The sequence below is a fragment of the Scleropages formosus genome, chromosome 1, assembly GCF_900964775.1.
Source record: "Scleropages formosus chromosome 1, fSclFor1.1, whole genome shotgun sequence".
Lineage (NCBI taxonomy): Eukaryota > Metazoa > Chordata > Actinopteri > Osteoglossiformes > Osteoglossidae > Scleropages > Scleropages formosus.
This window is the reverse complement of record NC_041806.1, coordinates 53,288,430-53,311,167: the sequence shown is the minus strand read 5'-3', so window position 1 is coordinate 53,311,167 and position 22,738 is coordinate 53,288,430. Positions and strand designations below refer to the sequence as shown.

The 22,738-nt window shown below is 55.7% G+C and overlaps 1 protein-coding gene across 6 annotated transcripts in view; it reads right to left on the bottom strand.

Moving 5' to 3' along the window:
• Positions 1–22,738, bottom strand: part of sorcs2 (sortilin-related VPS10 domain containing receptor 2) — a 120,489-nt gene that overhangs the window by 24,767 nt on the left and 72,984 nt on the right. For all 6 annotated transcript variants that reach the window (XM_029247589.1, XM_029247613.1, XM_029247662.1 and 3 more), the window contains one exon: positions 2,840–3,004. In XM_029247589.1, coding sequence (XP_029103422.1) covers positions 2,840–3,004 — 165 coding nt within the window. The remainder of the gene's footprint in view (positions 1–2,839; positions 3,005–22,738) is intronic.

Here is a 22,738-nt window from a genome sequence, read left to right as displayed (position 1 = left end):
CGAAAAGCTATCGACCTCCTGCAGGCATCCCGGACATCTGAATGGCGCTTGACAGCAAAAACGTTTTTTCAGGACGGCCGAGACGAAACCGCGCCCCTCGGAGCGAAGACGGGCTCGCGGAGCATTCCTGGATCTTACGCCATGGAGCCCACACAACGAGCCAGGGAATACAGGAAATCCCTTCAGCTCGAGGCCCGGGCGTCCCATCGCTCGCTCGTCTCCGGCCTCGCCGCACACCGCGCCCATGTGGCCTGCCAGAGCGCCGCCCATTTCTTATGGCTCACAGGGAGGTTCTTCTACAACTTGTAGCCAAACTAAATAAATTTCCTGGAAGTCCTCAGCAGTCAAGTCCCATAATTAAGTTAAAAGATGGGTCTCCAAGTTCCTGAAGTGAAGTGAAACCCGGCACATCTGATGTGACATACGAGCACGCTGCAGACCCGTGTGCACACAGGAGGCATCCGTAACTCCTAATGACAGGGGCAGTCGTGTTTGCAGAGTCAACCGGGGTTCGGGTTGCATTCATCAGCATCCTGCCACCTGGACTTGTCTGCTGTTCCGGAGAAGAACATTGAGCAGAAGCGCAGACCCAACAAGTGTAACTCTTGTTAAGACGTTTCCCGAGTCGCAGTTCGGGTGTGAAGCCAAGATATAAGGACAGTGTCAAAAAAAGATCTCTTCATCGCCATTCCTTCCAGCGGGGAAAAGAGATTAAAGGTCCCTCAGAAATTCGCCCAAAACATGCAAAATTCCTGCCTCATCTTTCAAAATCAAATTGAAAACTATCTCCAGAATATCAGAACTGCTCTTTAAATGGTGCCTTTAAATCCAGGCTTAAGAGTCACATGTTTATACAGAGCACATTGTGTACTGCTTTCTCACATCTCCTTTCTGTCTCATAATTTATATTATTTTTATTATTGTTTCCTTTTTATTTTGACCTTTGATTCTGTTGTTCGTGTGTCACAAGGTGGTGCAGCAGGTGTCTTGCAACTCCTGCACTGAGATTCCAATCACAAGTTTGAATCCGGCTCAGTCCGTGTGGATTTTGCACGTTCTCCCGCGTTCGTACGGGCTTCCTCCAGGTGCTCTGGTTTCCTCCCACAATCCAAAGACATGTTTTAGGTGGGCTGGCAACTCTGAATTGCCTGTTGTGTGTGCGCCAGTGCACGATTTAGACGGAGTGGATGCAGACCGCCGTGACACTGCATTGTACAAAAAGTTATTAATAATGGATGGATTCAGGCCTTTTATTTCCGTAAACTGTAATATTTTAATGCTCTTCTCAGTGGAGCTATTGGTAAAGTATCACTTTCACTAAGACCAAACTTAGTGAAATTAAGAACAGTAAAACAAAGTTGTTTCTAATGACATTGCCTTTTACGGGAAACAGGTGTCTTTTATAGCTTTTTAAAAACGTGCATATCGCATTGGGGTGGGATTCCGTTTGCCACATATCCATCCATCTTCATAAACCGCTTGTCCTGGTCAGGGTCGTGGAGGTCGGGAGCCTATCCCGGGAATCGCTGGGTGCAAGGCTGAGGGGGGCACACCCCGGACGGGATGCCAGTAAGGCACAAATCTTGAATGTAAACGTTCCGAAAAGAGACATCTCATGTATGACAGATGACAACAGTGGGAATTCTCTTCAAAGGAGCCATTATTATACAAGGGAAACCTCCAGTGGCTTCTTATAATGAGAAGAACTAATACCTTATACGGTATATAAAAGAGTGACTATTGCTGATGATCCCAGCATTCCAGGGTTCACAATGGATCACATGTGGCCTCCATTAAATCTCCTCTTTCAGTTATCCAGTTGCACGTCGTCAAAGTGTCTCTTATGAAGTGTTTCTCCCCAGCGCTGCTAATAAAATCACGAGTTCATCACCTGCGTCTCTGCGCTTTGCTGTCACGGAGCGGCACGCTATTAAAGAGGAACGGTCAACAGCGCGCTCAGCCCGGAGTCGAGTCCTCACACACCAACCGCAGTTACAGGCCTCCGGAGTGCGCGTGGCACGAGAGCGAGCAGGACGTTCGGCGATTCGCCGGGCGCGCGGCACGCTAACGGGACACTGCCCAGGGTCCGGCCGAGGATGGACACGAGGGACTCTCTGCTCGTAGGCGCTCTGAGCTCAGCGGAGGCGTTGCGGCACGCTGGGGCGTGGTCAGGATTGGGGCCATGGTCGTGGAGGGGTTTGCGGTTCCTTTCACCGTTTCTTCCCAAGTGAGGAAGGCAAGGAGAGACCATGAAAGCTCCCTCGAGAGGCACAAAAACTAGAGAAACAAAACGACCTTTGGCTCAAACCAAGGAACGCACAAAAGGACCAAATCAGCAGAAGATTCTTAGCAAAGACCTGCTCGCTCACTCACCCACCCACCCACGCACGCACCCCGGCTTGCTTGCTTGCTTTCTCTTTCTTTCTTTCTTTCTTTCTTTCTTTCTTTTTCTTTCTCCAGAGGATCTCAGAGTATGAGGCTTTCATACAGTCATTTAGTCAACAACTGGCTGCACCTGGTCCTTGTTATCACCCCAACAAGCTGCTTCCAGGTGTAGCTGCCCATCTCGATTCTCGTGCGGCCAGACTGGAGTCGACCGCAGGTGTTTATCGAATGATCTCATCGCTGCCAAATGTGAAAGTGCGACAAGATGGGGAACAAAACCCTCAGAGGACCAGCAGTTCACTCGGTGGTGACCAAACCTGCAACGTGCTCTCTTGGTTTCCTCTCACTGTTGGCCAAAGGCTCATGGGTCGCGATCAAGTCCACAGAGCATCGCCTCGCCGTAGCCCTCAGCCCTTCAGCTGCGAGCGAACCGTCGCACGCTCCACCGACTTGCCTTTCTCTCCTTGCTGTAGGCCAGCAGCTTGTCCTCCTCTTTGGGATGGAAGAGGAGCGTCTCCACGCCGAAGGTGAGCGGCTGTCTCTGGAAGGAGCCCCCCTCGTCCGTGCTGACGAAGAGCATCTGGTCCTGCTCGTTGATGGAGGAGCTGACGAGGATCACCTGGAACGCAAAGAGGTCGTGGCGTCAACGGTCGCCCGCAGCACCTGGCCACAGTAAGGCTGCCCAGTTGCGAAGGATGGAAACACCACGGTGAAACCAGCGAGGTTGAGCCGCACATGTACCGTGTTTATTGTAAGAGCCCTCATTTTACCGCCAGCTTAACCCTAACCCCCTCAGCGAGGGCACCTTATGCTTTGTCCTCCGAACAGGTCAATGTGTGCTGTATTTATAGGAGGACAGCTGGTAGCGTAGTGCTTACAGCTGCTGCCTTTGGAACCAAAGGTTGCAGGTTTGGTCCTCACCTCCAGCTGTAGTACCCTTGAGCAACGTACTTACCCTGAAATTACCCAGCTATTTAAATGGGTAAATAATTGTAAGTGTAATAATTGTCACCTTAACATTGTAAGTCGCTTTGGAGAAAAGCGTATTTGGGCCGCGCCGAGCCGCACGGTCGCAAGGTTCAGATCCGTCGGCTGTTTATTGCGCCCCCACAGCCACTAAAGAGTCCAAATGCATGAACGAAAGGACCGATCGGTACGGACGTCGTTCTCATAAACAGCCTGCGCTGATGCAGAATCGCAGTTGCAAGGGCTCTAATCGGAACGGCGCCTTATTACGGTCGACGGAGGTTATGGGAAACGAGGAGCGGAAGGTGTCCGGGGCGCGACCCGTAAGTGCGAGGAAGAGTCGGGACTCGAGGGGCGGCACGATGCCAATAAACACCTGCGTGCTGAGCTCCGAGGGTAAAAGGGGGAAGAGGAGACCCGGCGGACCTGTTTGTGTATGCCACTAAACACACGCGCGCGCACACACACTCACGGAGGGGGTGACTGATTGACAGACGGACACCAATGGGGGCAACCAAGCCAACATAATTAGATTAAGAGGGTCGAAGGAGCTGAATGGTCCAATACGATGTTCCCTCTGATCCCGGAACGGCCGTGTGTGCAGCATTAATATTCACACAACATTTTTAGCTGTAGCTAAACGATCCAACATGACGATACAAACTGCAGGAGTACAAAAGGAGAAGAGCTGCACGATAACGGAAAAAAGTGCTAATTATACCAGGTAATTTACACTGTTTACTCTCATGTAAACTTCTGGTGACTAGAAGAGAGATGCTTTATGGGTTTTACGTTGGAGAACGGGGGTCCCGCCAGGCAGCTGGAGTGTCTGTGCTCTGTGGGATGGGTACAAATGGGGGGGAAGGGCACAGAGGGCACAGAGGGCACAAAGAGCCCTGGCACTGAGCTGCTGGCCAGCAGGTGGTGCTGATGCTCAACCCTCCGCGCGTCTCTGTACACAGCGTTGCTCCGACTCGCTGGCGGCGAGGGTGGGGGCTGAGCGATGGGTCGGGGGAGCGCGCGGGGGGGGCTGTAAAGCGAGCCGCTCCAGTAACAAAAGCTCCTCTCCGCGCCGTGAACCCGGCGGACCTTTCTGGGCAGAGCGCGGCCCGGCAGAGGAGCACAGCGCCTCCATTGTGCTCCGTGTTTGTGAGCTGCTGGGATGCGGGGAGGGTGGGCGTGGGGGGCACAAACGGCGGAACAACAAAGGGGTGGGTGGGTGGTGGTGGTGGTGGTGGGGGGGTCCGGGGCTCGGAGAGACGGGAGGCCGACGACTCCGAGAAGCGACATCAACAGTAACAATAGCGTGTACAGAACGGCTCGTGAAACGCGCACACACACACACACACACACACACACACACACAGGGGATCCTGTCCCTCCCCAGCAGAACTCAACCCCCTACTCCTCGCACCACGGTGTCCCTCGGACAGCTTCTCAGGCCCGGCCAACGGCTGCGTTACCGCAGCGAGAGGCGCTGCGACCACGTTTCGCCGTAGTACATTCTGTAAACACAGAGACCGCACGGTGACAGTCTGAGCCACGCTGACGAGAGCTGTACTGCGGTACACGGGGTAAAACGAGATGTGTGTGTACGATTCGCCTTCGGGTTTCTTAGAAAAGTGCTGCTCTAACAACTGGAAACAGGAGCAGGACGAACACCGACCCTCCTGACCCCCGCTGACCTACCCACAGGTTCTGGGATTCACTTACTGCTCTGTTCATTTGTACAGGGACCTTTCGCTGCAACTCCTGCGTAGTTAGCGGTTTAGACAACGAGCTGCAACGTGCAGTCGCTCTGGGAACCGGAGCATCGACCGCATTTTCAGGTGAGCGAACGATGGAGCCGCAGGTCGAAGTGACGATCGGCGACCGAACCGCCTGCGCCACGACAAGCAGCTAAAGCGGAGCATCCGCACTTTTTTACGCTCCGTGTCCGACGGCACCGGTTCATCTAAATGTTTCGCCCCCCCCCTCCCCGCACCGTAGCGTACCGCATTGTGCCCGAACCCAGGGGACGACCGCGGAGCGACCGCGCGCCGTACGGGGAGTCCCGGCCAACAAGGGATCCGCCAGAAACGGTCCTGCCGCTGCCACCCTGCTGACAGATAGGGGGCGTAGTGACTGAGGAGCTGGACTGGAGATGCATCCAAAGGTGGAAACTGCTGCTGTGCTTCTCAGAAAAGCGCTAAAACACGACGACCTGGAGACGGTGAGAAGTGCAGTGCGCAGGCATCACGTCACGGCTCACGCTCAGCGAGCCAACAGGCGCCGGAGAACGAAGGGCCTCGGAACTCCAGCATCGCACACAGGAGCGGCGGCTCTGAACAGAAGCGAGCTGACTAGCGCTCAACGTGCCCTAAAGGGGTCGCGCCGGGACAAAAAATCAAAGCACTGACACAACTAGAGCTTTACGAAATATGGTGGGAATAGGCTCCGGACCCCCGGGACCCTGCGTTGGACAAGCGACCGCCGATAACGGGACATGTGGCGTTGTGTAAGTTTAGCGCAATATGACATCATCGGGTTCCGTCGCACATCTGCGGCATTCCAGTTCGGTTCTGCTGCGTCCGGGGGCAGGGCTGGTCTCTCCGCTAGAGGTCTCACCGGACAACCTGCCGAGTCTCACCTTGTCCTCTTCTCAGTCAGAGGACACTGAAGAGGCGGGACACGCGGGGAGGCTGGACAGGACTGCATGTGGGTCCCACTGGACACGGAAGTTGGCAACGTGTTCTGGAGAGGAACGCACACCCGCAGCGCAGACGAGACACACGCCAGAGACACGCACCATCCGCATGGAGGCGGAGCACCAGAAAGATGTTTGCGGACAGGGGGAGGGGGAGGGACACCCCCACCTTGTCCCCCATTTGTCTGAGACAGTTCATTCCAGCTGTGCATGAACACACACACATAAGCGTGGGTGAAGAGCTTGTCACTGTGAGGCTGTTTGCACAACTGTTCTGACTGGTATTTGATGGCTGAACTGGGAGAGGAGAGTGCGGTCTGTGTGTGTGTGTGTGTGTGTTTTGGGGGGGTTGGCAGCATCTCGCCCCCATCATCCGCATGCTTTCCGACTGGCCCGGTGTGACCATCACCGCATCGCCGATCCCTCGAAGGACCGAAAGGACGTGTGAACTGCGAGGCCACCGGATGGAAGCTGTTTATCTTCTGTTCGGTACGTAAAGGCGAACTGTTCGAAAACTCCATGAAAACTTTGATGGATTATCACACACGACACCAACTACAGCACTCAGTTCAACATGTTTTAGTGGGAAAAGGTGCTTTAGTGGCCACAGGCCATTGAGAACAAGACGGAGGCCCACAAAGTGCTCAGAAGGTGCTCAGAAGGTGTCCCTTTGCGTTCTACGGCTCCCCTCTCTTCCACGGCTCATTATTAAAGCTCACTGATGCTCTCAGAGACGCGAATCCCTCGGAAGACCCTTCCGGCGGCCGCGTCCTCCTCCGACGAGCCTCGGCACGGCCGCTTGGGGTGTGGAGAAGAGAGATGCAGCTGCCGGTTCATCCCAGCGTGCCCATCCTGCAGCACATCAATTAAGGGGATGAGATGAGGAGGGCTTTGAAAATGGGCCCATTTTAATTTGCCTGATTGCCATGTGGATTTATTTTGCCTGCAATTTGCTGCAGCACATGGTTATAAGCCTCCCGCGATGTTATCGGGGAATCCTGTCTCATCAGCATCATCTAAAAGGGGATTTCGATGCTATTCCAAGGTCCCATAATGAGATGCGAAACATCAGGAGATCTTCTGTGAAATATACTTATGCCCGTTTATTCATTCTCCTGAACTTCCCCTCATGCTGGGATAACAACAGGGTGACATGCGTTGGGCTTCCTCACCGTTTCCATGTGTCATCAGTGCTCAGAAATCCTTACCTTCCTTCCCAAAGAAGCGGCCTTTCCAAAAGCGCTCTTCCGCTTGCTGCTCCACTGCTTCATGAGTTCACTCATCGAGCCCATAATGAACTAAATGACCAACCAGATGACCGTCGCCGATCGCTGCTCTTCCACTCAAAGACCTACCTGCTCTTGTGCAACTTGCCACTGAGCCACGACTCTCCAACTCTGATCAAGTCCTCTCATTATCTGACTATTAATCAACTCTTGTACTCAACTTGTCAACACGATGAGCACGGTTGACGGTCATCAGTTATCCGCCCTGCCTTTCGCCATCCCTGCAGCCACCTTAGCTGAGAACCCCATTGTGCTCTTTGTGGGACCACTGGATTTGAGCTCTTCAGCGCTTTCAAAAAAACTCAAGACCAGGAGAACTGTCTAGCCGCTGCTATTTTCTACATCATGACACGGATGAGAAATATGCACTGTCAAGAAACAGGACAGGAAAAACACGGAGTCCTTTGAACTGCGGTGGCGGAGGAGACTTTAAAGACACCGTGAACTGCCAGGAGAACAAACAGATGGACGTTGGATCAAACCAGGTCAGAAGTGTCACTGGAAGCACAACTGAAGCGACAGCTTGTCGTGCTTTGGACACATCGTGACGAGATCCCATTCTCTCCGAAAGACTGCGATCGGTGGAAAAGTTGGAGGAAAGAGAAGAAGAGAAGGAGCGGCAACCACACGGATGGACTCAACCAGAGGGACAGTGGACGCAGCACTTTCACCACTAAGGACACAGGTGGAGCACAGAACTGGAAGGACTATGTATGAGGTCAACAAGAGTCACCTTCAGCTCAACAGCCTGTAGCAGCAACAAGAAACACCACAAACCAGGGGCGTAGTAAGAAAATGTCTCCTGCCGGTCCCCCTTGGGTTTGGACGTCACCGCGACAAATAATTCAACGGCTGACACCTGACCGTCGCGTGTTCCGCTCCGAACTCGTCCAGAGGAATGAGCGCGTGTCCGACCGAGCACCAGCAGAACGCGCGTTCCGATGCGAGAATCCCTGCCGACGGTCCGTCGGCCATGTCCGGCACCTTAAGCGCTCTGCCCTCTTGTGCCCAACTGCAGCTCCAGCATTAATTCATCAGGATCTCGCCGCTGCTGTTTCTTCCCAATAATCAGACATTATTGTGTATTTTGGACTCAACCGTCTGCCACCTTGAGAGCCGGACTGTCCCGCTGCAAGGCTCCACTTGGAGACGCTGCACATCTATTTCTGTCTCCGCTTTTCCGGAGCCAAGAGCAGGACGGTGCGCAAAGTGGCCCGCGGTGACCGCTGCTTTTGACGCGATTCTCCAAACGACGGCTACGAGGCGAACTTTCTTCGAACCCATGTTTGTGCCAGAGACTCGTCGGAGCGACGCCTCGGGCGAGAGCATCGCGAGTTCAGGAGCTCAACGAGTTTCGCGCAGCAAGTGCAGCTCGGCGTGTTCCTCCGACCGCCGCCTAAAAGCTTCACCGGGTCGCGGGGTAGTGAAGCCGAGCTCAGGCTCCGCCTCCGGGATGCGATTTCGCTCAGAGGCGGGTTCTACTGAGGCAGCCCGGCATGGCCCAGTCACCCGGAAGCTGGGCTCTCGCTCGGGTTAGCAGTCCTCCCCCCCCCCCCCGACTGACGGTGTATCCATACGACATCAAACCTGGCTGCCCGTCTCCGTGCAGGAAGTCGCACTCGCTTTCGTGCAGCCTGACCGAAAGCACCCGTTTACCCGGCGACGGCTCGAACCCGGTCGAGTTGCCGACTCAAGGACGCAACGGGGGCCTCCCCGCTGGGATCCGGGGCCTCGATCAGCCCCCGCGAGGTCGCGCCGAGCACCCGTTGGGCCCCCGCGTCCGAGCGGGCGTTGCTCGGCCAACCCGAGGTCCCCGACGAAGCTCATCGAAATTCACGCGCTCGTTTTTTTCCTCCGCGGGTCACGCGGCCAAAGCGGCCATTAAACTTTTAGCGCGGATCGACCCGCGGCAGTTCCGACATACGGCGCGTGCGAGCGAGGCCAAGGGCCTATTTTTGGGGGAGGCTGCAGGAGGCGGGACGGGAACGAGCTGCGGGCCGAAGAAATGCGCTCGTTAAGGAGAATCCCGGCAGAGCTGGCAGAGGCAGCAGCTCGCAGATGGGATGGAGCACATCTTTTGTTCATCTGCGCAGAAAAACATAACATGTTTTATTTACTCTTCTCCCCACCCCCCCTCCCCCACCGAGCCTCGTGGGTCGCGGAGCCTCGGGTCCGGAGCGCATATCCGATTACGGGCAATCCCCCGCGCCGAGCCGCACGCGCAGCGCAACCCGCCGCCGCAGAATTCGACCCCAAATGTACCGTTGCTGGAGTTCGAAAGCCAGACTGCCGGCTCAGCAGCAGCGGGAGTTTCACCGAGAGCCGCTTCGCCGACAGCGGCTTTGTCTAAACGAGCACTTAAAGCGGATCTCGAACTAGGCCTTAAACCAGCACCCAGCTGCGCTCCGTCATTCCACCGCAACGGGTTTAGCGGCCGCCTGGTTCCCCTGAACTCAAACCGCCATTAACTGTGCAGCATTAGAAATATACATATTGCTGTGTATATAATAATGTCATATGTCAGATCTATTCTTGTGTAAATATGCATACAGTATATACTGTATGCGTGGCACCCTGTCCTAAGTCACACTGAGTGCTTCACTGACACTGTCAACAAGTGACAAACCGAGACAGATGGCAAAAGAGTGACTCCTGTGGTGAAGATTTAAAAGGTTCACTTCCTCTGTCAATGTATGAAATACACACACACATTTTCAGAACCGCTTGTCCCATACGGGGTCACGGGGGAACCGGAGCCTACCCGGCAACACAGGGCGTAAGGCCGGAGGGGGAGAGGACACACCCAGGACAGGATGCCAGTCCGTCGCAAGGCACCCCAAGCGGGACTCGAACCCCAGACCCACCAGACAGCAGGACCATGGTCCAACCCACTGCGCCACCGCACCCCCATACTGCATGAAATACATTTACCTTTATTCGCTTAGCGGACGCTTTTCTCCGAAGCAACTTCCAATGAACTATGTAGTGTTACCAGCCCCCACACCTTATTCACCACAGTGACTTACACTGCTAGATACACTAGTTACACTGGGTCACTCTTCCAAACATCAGTGGAACACACTCTCTCTCTGTCACTCACATTACAGGTGAACCCGAACAGCATGTCTTTGGACTGTGGGAAGAAACCAGAGCACCAGGAGGAAACCCACACAGACACGGGGTGAACATGCAAACTCCACACAGCTGGGATGAAACCCATGTTCTCTCACACCCCCCCCCAGGCGCTGTGAGACAGCAGTGCCACTCACTGTGGCACCGTGCTGCCCGCACGCACACACGCACACGCACGCACGCACACGCACGCACGCACGCACGCACGCGCGCGCACGCACGCACGCGCGCGCACGCACAATTTTCTGAACCGCCTGTCCCATACGGGGTCACGGGGAACCGGAGCCTAACCCGGCAACACAGGGCATAAGGCCCGGAGGGGATGGGGACACACCCAGGACGGGACGCCAGTCCATCGCAAGGTACCCCAAGCGGGACTCGAACCCCAGACCCACCGGAGAGCAGGACCCGGTCCAACCCACCGCACCACCGCACCCCCTTGCTGCCCAAACACTGTCCACATTAATATGTCCTCCAGGGTAACAGAGCGGTGACGCGTCATGATGAACTGGGCAGCTGGCGGCTGAGGAGAGGAAAACAAAACCTCTGGACAGAGCGACATTAAACCGGAGAGAATAAACCCCTGGGGGCCACGCTCAATCGGAGCGCAACCGAACTGGTGCGGGCGGCTCAGGGTTCGGGTGGGGGCTTCATTTCAGCCCCCAAAGCGGCAAGATGAACCGACGGGGTAACAGAGCAGCACCGCGAGGACTGCGGCATCTGCGTCTTATTCGCTCTTACTGAAGCACATGGCGCTTGGGCTCCGAGGTCTCGTCTCCACGACACACCGGCTGCCGTCTCGGAGCTTCACCGATTTACTCGTAGGTGCAAAGCAAGAGAGACTTTCACCCAGGGATTCGAACCCAGTGATCCTTCTCAGATGAGTTTGTGGCTCTAGGGTTTGTTCCCCGTTGTCTGTTGGACCCCTCGCTCCGTCTCTGTCTAGTGAAAGTGCTGAAACTGGAGACTTCATCGCACGATTGTGGTTCGACTCCAGTGTCCTCCACGGTCCCCGTCCCCACAACCGTCCATCCGCACGCGCGCTCGCTCGCTCGGGGTCTCGTTCCTCAAGGCTCGTGCTTCTTCTCCAGCAGTTAGAGCAGTTGTGCTGAAAGGACTTGGGTTCGAATCCCACTTCCTGCTGTAGTGCCACTAATCAAGGCACTTACACGGAAGCGACAGCAAAAACCACCCAGCTGTAGACACGGGTAAATCGGTGTAAGTCACTTCGGAGGAACGGACCAATGGGAATCCGGTGTGTTTTCCTTGCTCCTCCTTCATAATCCGGGAGAAGCTCGTCGTCCTCGTTCTCCGAAGAGGTGCTCCAGCGGACAGGGACGCCGGCTCTTGGCGACACGACACTTCCGATCCCAAAGTGAAGAGCGGCCGCTTCGTTACGCTTTAAAGCCGTGGCACGATAGCGCCGTTAAGCGCTGAAAACTTTTGAAAGCATCAGTTATTTTTTGGAAGTAACAATGAGGAAACGAACGTCCTGCACGGCCGAGCGCCGTCCTCGCGTCACGTCCCACTTTCGTTTTTCTCCCGGCGACGGTCGAAACGCCTCGTCGGCCCACAGGGCAAACAGGGTACTTCGCAATTTTACATCCGTTTTTATTTTTACTCCTCTCAAGGGTACAACAGCAGAGCCAAGTGTTCCTTCGAAGCAGCGTTTAGTCCAACATCTCATTTCAGCCACAACAGCCACCGCGGCGCTGAAAGAACGCGGTCCTGCGCCCCGGACCTCGGACCCGGGACGTTCCTGACATCGGTTCGACTCCTCTGCAAGCCGAGTCACGCGCGTGAAGCGGGCGGCAGCCCGGCCCGCGGCCCGGTTAGAAGGGAACGAGCACCAGGTGCGGCCAGCTGAGGTCAACTGAGGTCACGGGCTCCTCGTAATTTCCTGCAAGAAAATGAATCGGTGCAAACGTAATATAATGTGATGAGGGGACTCCCGACAGAGAAGAGGACGTCCGGTGGTGGGGCAGCTTCACGAGGGTGTGTTTCGAGCTCCAATTCAGACCAGACCTTCTAGAGGCAGGAATTAGGGAAGAGCTTCACGTGTTCTGTCCGACATTGTTTTTGTCTCGGTTTCTTCTCTTCGCGCCCAACACGCTCTCCCACTGCGCTCAAACACACCACTTGGTCCACTTGCTCTGCTCGCGTTTTCATTGCAGATGAAGGACGAAGCAACGGTAGAGCTTCGAACCTCCGCCATTCCTCCCCCGGTGGCCGTACGAACCCGCGACTCCCTGCGCGCTGCGCTCTACCGCGCTGTACCGCGTTTTTCGGGGAGGATTGCGTCTGGAGACTAAGAGATCAGGTCAGTCCTCACGCTTTTCCTCCCACTCCACGTCCCTGGGCCTCCACTCAAACGGAGCGTGGAGCCCCTCCCCCACATCTACAGCAACCGTCCGTATCTAGCGCGTGGGACATGCCCCCCCCCCCCCCCCCCCCCGTGTCCCCACAGCGTAAGAGCTCATCGTTAGCGGGGAACTCCGGGGGACCCGCCTGCGAAGCGACACGCTGACATTTAGCACAGGGGCCCGATGGCGGATGACAGCTATTTAATAAGCAGCTGGCGCGGCCATTCTGGTGCGGAACGGGCGCCGTCAGTGCGTCGGCGAGGCTCGGCGAGGGGCGGCCCAGAAACATCGCTCATACGGCGAGGACTGATGGCGGGGAGCAGAATTAAAGCTGGCAGAGATTAGCGCGGCGACAGGATTAATGAGGCCACCCTTCCTGTAATCGGGGCCACGGTGGTTCGCAGGCGGCACGCGCTGCTCGCGCGGCTCCTCGCTCCCCGCCTGGGGCTCGTCGGCGCCGCAGCCCTAGGCCGCCCCTCCCCAGAAGGTCGGTTAAGCGAGGGGAAACGAGCAGCCGTAACCAGGGAAGCGACGCGCCGACGGCTGCGTGTAAAAGCGATGCGGCCGGACGACGCGGCTCCGCCCACCGCGGCACCGGTGCGACGCCCACGCTCTCTGCTTCCAACTGTCGGCGATTCTCAAGGATCCCGTGTAATAAAGCGTTACTGTAGCAACCAAAACACATCTTCAAATAAGCTCTTCTACTGACGTCGGTGAAGTCCCGAGACCCGGAGCCCCGCCGCCGTTCGGCTTTACATCCATCACAATAACATACGTAGAGTGAGAGAACCATGTACCGCGATCGAGGCCACTGCAGCAGGGGCTGGGAGGTGAACCTGGGTCCTTTGACCTGTAACCACTGCGCCACCTGCTGTCAAACACACTGACAACATGTAGACTCCACAGAGAGAGAGAGAGATTTGAACCCACGTCTGAACGCACAACGCCACCAGTGCTACTCACTGCGCCGCCCACACCGAGAAGCGTCCTGGGTCTCACATCGATGAGCGTGTGACTCTGTAGTGCGTGTGTGTGTGTGTGTGTGTGTGTGTGTGTGTCAGTCGGGCCGGGATGCCATAGCGGAGCACGCCTCTCTGCCTCTCTGCCTCTCTGCGTTTCCTCAGGCTCCTGCACACGGCGTCTCAGCACCATCTCTGTGCTCAGTGTCGCCCCCTCTGGAAGGACCCCCTCCCTGCTCTCCATCCAGTCCTCGCCTCACTGCTTCTCCCCCCATCCTCACGCTGCCTCCCATCGCCCCCATGACCCCCCCCCCCCCCCCAATAGCCTGGTCACATGACAATGAGCCGCACATTAATTTCCATCTTGCGTGGAATACCGGAGAACTGAAGACGCTGATTCTGTACGTGATTCTCGAAGGCCATTTGGACACGACGGTGATCTCGATATATCAATTAAACATTTTATTTAGTCCAAACGCAGCGGAAAGAGGAGGACAGAAGAGACCTTTGGACAGATGTTAGACAGTAAGAGCGGGACGACTCCTTCCGCTTCTGCGTTTCCACGACAAAAACGGCGTTTTATTTCATTTGTCACTTTTTCACTATTTGTTCGATTTCGCCGCTTATTCGGCGAGTCGAGAGGACAAGTAGCAGCGACCCCGATGCCGTACTGGGCGGCGACTCAGCGACACGTTCGTACCAAATGTGCATTAATCATAAGATATTTTTTATGTTTTCAGTGTTTTGTGCAGGGGGCGTGGTGGCGCAGTGGGTTGGACCGCAGTCCTGCTGTCCAGTGGGTCTGGGGTTCGAGTCCCACTTGGGGTGCCTTGCGGCAGACTGGCGTCCTGTCCTGGGTGTGTCCCCTCCCCCTCTGGCCTTATGCCCTGTGTTGCCGGGTAGGCTCCGTGACCCCATATGGGACAAGCGGTTCTGAAAATGTGTGTGTGTGTGTGTTTTGTGCAAGTAAATAATGTCAAATAGTGGGAGAAGAGTTTTATTTACTAGTTACTGTATTTGTGAACCGTTTTCCTTTTTTAATTCTGAAGAGCATAAAAACAATAGTGTGATACACTGGACAGCGCGGGTATTCCAGTATCTGGTCGCTGAGGTGCAGCCATGAGACAGACAGAGACACGGAGAGATGGACAGACGGACAGACGGACGGAGAGACGGTGTGTACGCTGAAATAAGAACAATGAGCGGGAGGGAAGGGGCCCGAGCATCGATCGCACGCTGGCGCACATCAAGGAGATGCTTTCCTGAGAAACACCTTCATCCCGTCGCTTGGTTACGGCTTCACCTCGAGGGGAATCGGAGCCCGAGCGCGCGACACAGAGTCGTTCAAGAGAGTCGCGGAATCGGCTTTCGAAACATTTTGCCGAAGCGTCGGCGCGACGCAGGTGAACTCGGCGGAAGGAGGAATTTAGCGACGCTGACGCCAGCGATGCCGGAAGAGCTCAAAACGAACCGTGACGTCCGTTCCCAAGACAACGGCCGCGGCGGCGGCGGCGGCTCGTGGACCCCATGACCACGCTAATAAAACCAGCGGGGGGCCGACGGGCGTCTCGTCTCCTGCCGCAAACTCGACGAGTCGAAGGAAGAGAAAAGGGTCACACCCCCGTCCTGCAGTAACGGAGCCGACCCGAGGTCTGCTGGTCGATGGTCTGCCGAGTCATGAGATGATTTGACCGATGGATCAATCAATAAATCAATCAATCGGTCCATCCGATTGTGTTTTTGTTGCTGTAAAACACTCAGCTCTCTGCTGAATTGAGTCTCCGGCCTGTGATCGGTGCTCACGGGCAAGAAGAGGAGGCCCTCGGGCCAGCGGCTCTAATTTGGACTCAATTGGACTCAGTTGGATTCACGTGTCTCACACGCTGTACTCCCCCCCCCCCCACACACACAACAGGGCGCACACAGGTATCGCAAGAGCTGCGCTACATACGGCAGCTCATCTCAAAATGTTCAAATGCCTGTTTTCGTTTCCTTCACGATTATTATTATTTTTTGCGCATCTTGTTCCTTCAGAGCATCGAAGGCCTTTCTGCCGTTCAGAGGCTCTTCGCGATCGGAGCTCGTCGGACCCCGATCGGACCCCCGCTGTGACACGTGAGCCTCGGCCCCCGTCTCCGGGCGTGACTCGCGTGTCACGAAGACGAGGTGCAGCGGCTCATCTCGGCGTGTCGCCGCGGCACGAGCGAGCGGATCGGATCGGAACGAGTAACGAGTCCGAAACACTGCGACGCTTCCATCCCTCCGGTGTCACTAAGCGCGTACGCGTCCGGGGCAGGGTGCACCGCGGCGAAACGCTTCATTTACTTTATTCAACCCTTTATTTCATCATATTTCTTTGAGTCAGCGCTATGTTGAGCGAGACTGCTGAACACATGAACGCATCATCTGCAGAACCTGTGACTCAAAAGCACCGACCGACTCATCACATCGATGACGATGTCCGGCTGCGGTCGGCTTTGGGTCCGTTCGGCTCCGTCGTCAGCAAAGTGCAGAACAGCTCGGAAAAAGAGAGCATTTACAGGCGAGCTCACGTCCGCGGGGTCTCGGGTAAAGACAAACGCTGCGTCCGACCGTTGTTGACACCAACAGTGAAAACGGACAACGTTCGCGTCGCCGAAAAGCCGCAAGTCGGATGTCCGCAACGCGAAGAACGAGCGTTTGTACGGTAGCGGTTGCCGTGGCGACGGCCGCACGACGGCTGTCGAAGCAGCTCAGCCGCTCCAAAAGAGACAGAGGAGCGCGTCTCCGAATTTGGGCCCAAGGTTGCCGCGTCGCAAAGCCCCAACATCATCTCTCTGATGGAATTCATCACTTCGAGCAGCGCGTGCCGGTGGTTCCGCAGCCGTGCGGCTCGGCGCCGACTTATAAATCATTAGCCGTGTTTCCTGCAAAGCCCTCTGGGAAATATTTGATCTTTTTTGGACACGTTCTATTTAAAACCTGCTTCTGACGCTCTTTTGTCTGTGGATCTGTAAGAATTTGCGATGAAGCGGAACAAAGAGTGAAAAAAGCCACAGCAGACGTGCGATGCTCAGCGTGTCGCCGTGGAAGAACGAGCACGTGCGGAGAGACGCCTTCGTGCCGCGCCGCGTCGCGCGCGAGCTCCTTAATGCGTCCTGCGGATCGCGGCCGAGACCCCCCGCGGGCCCCCGGACGTGCTCTCGCTCAGGGGACGTCGACGCCCCCCCCCCCACCACTGGCGGAAATCACGAGCACCCGAAATGCTCCCGGGAGTCTGTGGCTCCTGCGCCGGCGCCGGAGGGGTGTCCCGCAGACCCCACGTCGAGTTCTCGCACGCTGATGACGCGATGATTTTTTCTCTCTGACGACACGGAGCCAGCGACAGGTACCCGCCGTACCCAATCGCATGGCAAGTCGTGCGCCGTTCCACTCGGCAGTCGGTGCAAGTTGTGACGCGTCCTTCAGGCGCTCCGGGCTCCGGGGTCCCCTCTCTCCGGCGTCCTCCAGAAGAGGATCTGGGCCCACGGCTCCTCGGCTCCCCCGCCGTCGATTAACGGGACGCGCAAAGGGCGCGGCTGCGGTGCGAGTCGGCGTCGCCAGGAGCGCTCATCGTAACGCGTTCCCTTTCTGTGCCATTACATCACTTTTTCCGTTTCCCAGCTCGCGTTCTGGGGTCTCCTGGGCCGGGACAGGGGGCTCGCCGTCTTGCGGCCCGGGGCCCCTCGGACCCGAGAGGCGCCGTCGCCGCCGGAACGGTACGCCTCCGCAGCCGTGGTGCCGCGCTGCGGGGCGGAGCTCTGCTCTCCCGTCTCGGTTTTGTTATTCGCTGATGAATATTCTATGACTGAAAAAAAATGTACGCGTTAAAGTACACCGGCTCCGCTTATGAATTTTTAAGCTACAAACATCGTTCCGGATTATTTACTTCTTTTTAGTACCATTTTCGGAACTTTTTTCACAAATTTCTGTCTGCCGTTTAGCGAAAGTGACCTGCATTTCCACGCTCGGCCACTAGTTGGCAGCGAAACGCCCACAGACAGCGGCGCCGCCGCCGTTCGACTCGTTTCCACGGCGTCCAGAGCTCGTGTTGCGCTGCTCCCCTTCGCTCGTGCGGACAGAAGCGTTCTTTATTTCCCACATTTTTAAATTAGTGTCTAGGTGGGTCGAACTTAGTGACAAATAATGGGAAAACAGAAATTCAAACTCTTCTTATACAGGGAACCTTTAGCGGAGACACACGCACTGAACGCACACGCTGAACCGAACCTGTAAACAAACGAAGACACACCTGCATTATGAACCTCCGGACAGCGAAGAGAAAGTTGTGGAAATTACATTTTTTTTTCCCTGTTATTGTAAATTAGACTTTTATTTTACAGGTGAAAAAAAGATGTTTTTCTTTCGGTAATAGAATTGTCCTCAAGCATTTCCTCTTATCGCGCTTCGTTTCAGGTATTATAGAACGTAGCTTGTGAACAAAGACTCGTCTATTATTGCACTTTTATTGACTCTAACTTGGTGTTAAAGGGAAACTCTTGATTTATGAACAAATGGAGTTGCGAACACATTGCAGGTCTTGGTTGCGTGTGACACGTGAAGGGCCAGCGTATTCCACAGTGTGTTCCAGTGTGTTTTTCGTGGCCCCAGCAGCTTTTGAGCGTCCCGCCCTGCTGCCCCACACACACACACACACACACACACACACACACACACACACACACACACACACACACACACACACGCTGCCCTTCAGAAGCCCTGTCCATCTGGACCATGTAGCTCCATCTCCACGAGTGTTTGTGTCTAAACTCAGAAGGTCTCTGCGTAGCTCTGCTGGTCCCAAACACACCTCTAGTGTCACACACCTGAGGTTCAACGCTGTAAATGGATGAACTTTCTACAGCAGACAGATAAAGGAGGATGTTTTCTGCTGCAGCATCTTGAGGACACGGGGCGGAGAGCAGTGACACACACACACGCACGCAACCGGAGCGCGTGCGCTTTTCCAAACCATCCCAGAGAAGCGCCGTCACATCCTCGAGCAAAACACTTAACCCCCAGAAACACGCGGCTCTGTGAATAAGTCACGATGGTATTTTCGGAGCTGCGGATGGGAGGCGTGAGGAGGAGCCCCGTCGAACCCGTGACCTTGTGGAGTCGGTCGCGGGGGGGGGAATGTCGAGGACTCGGCGCCGCGTCGCTTCCGCGGTGTCACGCGGGCGTCACCGGAACACGCCAGCGTCACGCTTTTCTGCCTATTTGCTGCATTTTCTTCGGTTTCGCTGTGCGGAACAAAAGGATGCAAAGGCGCTAAACCCAAGGACTCCTTTTCTCTCTGCCGAGAGCCTCGACACCCTTTCGCTTTGCAAAGCGGCGTCGCGATTCCGCCTCGGTAAATCTCTTACGACGTGTCACTTCCTTACTGTAAGCCGCAGGCAAAAATGTGATGAAATAAAAGAAAAGAAAATAAAGAAGGGTCTCCTTTGGCAGCGAATGATATTTACCCGTCTATTTGCTCGGCGTCTCCCTCCGACTTTGATCGCGGCAACAGGAGCGTCGGCCTACAGATAATCCCCTGAAATGAGGAGCTGATGGCAAACGCGGAAGCCCAGATCATTTGCGTTTCTCGTACAAAGTCCGAGAGGGAAAGAAGCGGGGACGCGGCGCGGAGCGACATGTCGACGCGCCTGCGTTTGGGGGCCCTCGCTTGCGTCCTGGAGCCAAGGGTCCTCTCGTTTCCTGCTCCTCGGAGGTTTTAAGAAAGCCGCCGGGGGCATCGCTGCCCTTCTTCGGCCTCCTCGTGCCGTTCCCCCAACCCCCCCAACCCCCGCCACATGCTTTCGACCCCCGGGGTGCCTCTCCGTCTGCCGGCAAACAGCCCTTTAACAAGGAGCTCAGATGCTCCAAACGTACTTTTGGCCGCTTAGTCGTCGGCGCACAGCTACGCTATTGACATTTCCGTAAGAGTGGCCTATTGTTTCGTCAATACAATTCGGGCGGCTATCAGGTTACCACGGCAACCCGGAGAAGCACGTTACATGGTTATTATATGTTAGCGCTTTATTTAGCCCGCGGGAAACGGAACAAGCGGCCGACCCAAGGCGTCACGGCCTTTTTTGGAGGGGCTCCCGAGAACCTTCTGCGGATGCGGTTCCTTAACCGCGTTGTGCTCAATTCGCCGTAGGGACTGCTTCGGGAGCCAGGTGCGTTTAACGCTCTTTACCCGAGCGCACGCGCTCGGCGTAACGACAGCTCGGCAATGGGGCCAACGGACGAAGGAGACGGGATGACGGAGGTCATTGTCACTGTGTTTTTACAGGGGTGTTAAAAAGCTCCTCAGACGTAAAACTGGGTGAAAAGTGCGTGAGCTCATCTTTTACATTGCCAGTAAAGAGGCCCGTTTCTGTCGGCGCGCGTGTCTGTTCTGTCCTGCCGCTCCACTGCGAGTCGCTGACAATTCCTCTCGTTCCTCAGGCTCGTCACGGAGACCCCCCCACGGACTCCGGCCTGTTTGCTGGTGGTACGAGGGGTCGGTGAGGGAGGCGCGTCCAACACAAACGCGCCGCGTTGGGCTCGTCACTAAACAGGTGTCACCGACTAGTCCAGCGGGTTTGGACCCCGGCTGAATAAACTGTGTTTTACTGACGACTAATTACTGTATTTGTCGGTCCAAAGCAGTCGCTTACACTGATTTTATCGTTCACGGAGCAGGGCTATTTTTACCCTATCAGTTCAGGTGAAGTACCTTGACCGAGGGCACTGAAGCAGGAGGGGGATTCGAACCCGGAGCTTTCGAGCGCAAGGCGGCAGCGCTAACCACCGCGCCCCCGCTTAGCGAGCGTCTCGCACCCCGAGCGGACGCCCGGCGCTCCGACAGCTCTTCTGAGGAGCGTCGGCTCTGCGGGGGGTCCCCGCGCGGCATCGGCGCCGGAGCCGGAGCGGCTCACGCACCCCGTCATCCCGCGTTAGTTGTACCTCAGTACCCCACTCCTCCCGCCCCCCCCCCGGTCGCTAATAAGTACGTCAGTCCGTGTCACAATTACAGCGACGCCCGTCGGACCCACGGAGTGACAGTAACAAGAGCTGGAGCGTCACGGTGTGGAAAATGTGCATTTTTAAATATGTCCCACTGTGGGGGAACTTCCCTCCACCACACACTCTCACACACACACACACACACACACACACACACACTACAGACTAGCCTGCTATGGACTGGTATCCCATCCAAGGAGTCGGGATCATTCAACCTTTCGCTTTCTTTTCTTTTCTTTTCTTCATTGTGCTGCTCAGAACTATTAAGTGACACATTAATCTCAACAATTACTTTTAATGAACTGTATAATCAACTCCTTTCAACGTTATGGGGAACAAATGAAGAAAAATTAAATGAGAGCTTTGTGTGACGCTGCAAACTCCTCCTGAACTTCTCTAAGAAACACCACCGGCGCGATGGCACGGAACCAATAACCTCCCGGTGGCAGAGACGGCGCCGACGACGGGCGGCGTAGAAGGTGGAGTGAAGAAGACCGGCGTGTCACGGACCAGCAGGGGGCGCAGCGCTTAGAGCCACCGGCATCAGCGCAAAGGACTCAGGTTTGAACCCCACCTCCTGCTGCAGTTCTCTCGATCACGGTACTTACCCTGAACCGAATCGGTAAAAAACATGGGCGAAACACGGTTCGGTCACCATTCCGACTGTCCTTTCTCAGGGGTCGGTTCGGTTCCCCAGAGCACCGAACGTAAGACATCGCGACACCGGTGAGACGGTGGTAAAAAGAGTGAAAGGGCAGCAGGCGGCAGGGAGGAGGAGTCACGCTGAGGACGGTGCGGCTGGAGAAGAGCTCAGGACCTTGAAGGTCTCATCCCGGTGAAGGTCTCCTCACCCGAGCAGGTCATAAAATGAACACGGTGCTTTACTTCACCATGCTGAGAGCTCAACGCGGTAAAATCGCATCAGACGAGCAGCAGCACTTTGACGTGCAGCTCTGCCTTCATTTGTGTCATTTTGCGGGAATGAACCAGTGACCGGGACGTTGCGGGTTCGAGTCCCCGAAGGGGCGTCGCCAAAACATTGGCACTCGCGTTACTCCTCTCGGCGTTCGTACCCTGGTAAACGGGCCCCGGCTTCACTCGTTCATTCATTCGCAGCGCGGTGCAGCGTACAGCCCATGCGTCAGTACCCCGGTGAGACGTCGCTTTGCACTGCCTTTGCTCTCAGATACAGCATGTCCACTGGCAGCAGAGTGCGCACGCACACACACGCGCACACACGCACATGCAGTCTTTACGTAAACAGCCGCTCTCACATTGCCTCTCACTCTTACGTTAGTGATGAGTGAGAGGAGTACAGTTGCCCCACGCGGTGCAAGACCCCCCCCCCCCCAACATCGGTCCTCGTGACTCATCATCTGGGAGTTTTTCTGCCATCACATCAGTGGCACCTTCACAAAATACCTTGTGAGGAAATGCTGCTGTGAAATAAACGGCCTCAAATCTTTGCTCTGTCTCTGAATTCAGTGCGGAGCCCTGTAGCTCACACACACACACACACACACTGCATCCCACTCCCACAGAGGTGTGGAAAGCTGTCAGGACGACTCGGCGAAGGGTGTCGCTGAACACACAGGCAAGCAGTGCACAGCTGTCAGATTGATGGGGGTGTCGTGGGTCAGTACAGTCAAGTGCGTATCTATACGCGCACGCACACGCGCAGAGGAGGAGGACAGGGAACATCTCTTGCGGTCAAACATCCTGTCGTCCTCTCGCACCCAGGCTCTGCCCGTGTTCCTCACCCTCCCCGAACACCGTGCGTCACCTGGTGCATCGTGGGATGCGCAACCTGCGTCCCCTGAGGATGCAGAGCATCTTAAAGTATTCACTCCCTTGAAATGTTCCACATTCAGTTGTTATAGTGGAGCAGAACATGTGGAAAAGTTGCCCACTTTCACAAGAAATTCCACGTATGATGGCAAAATG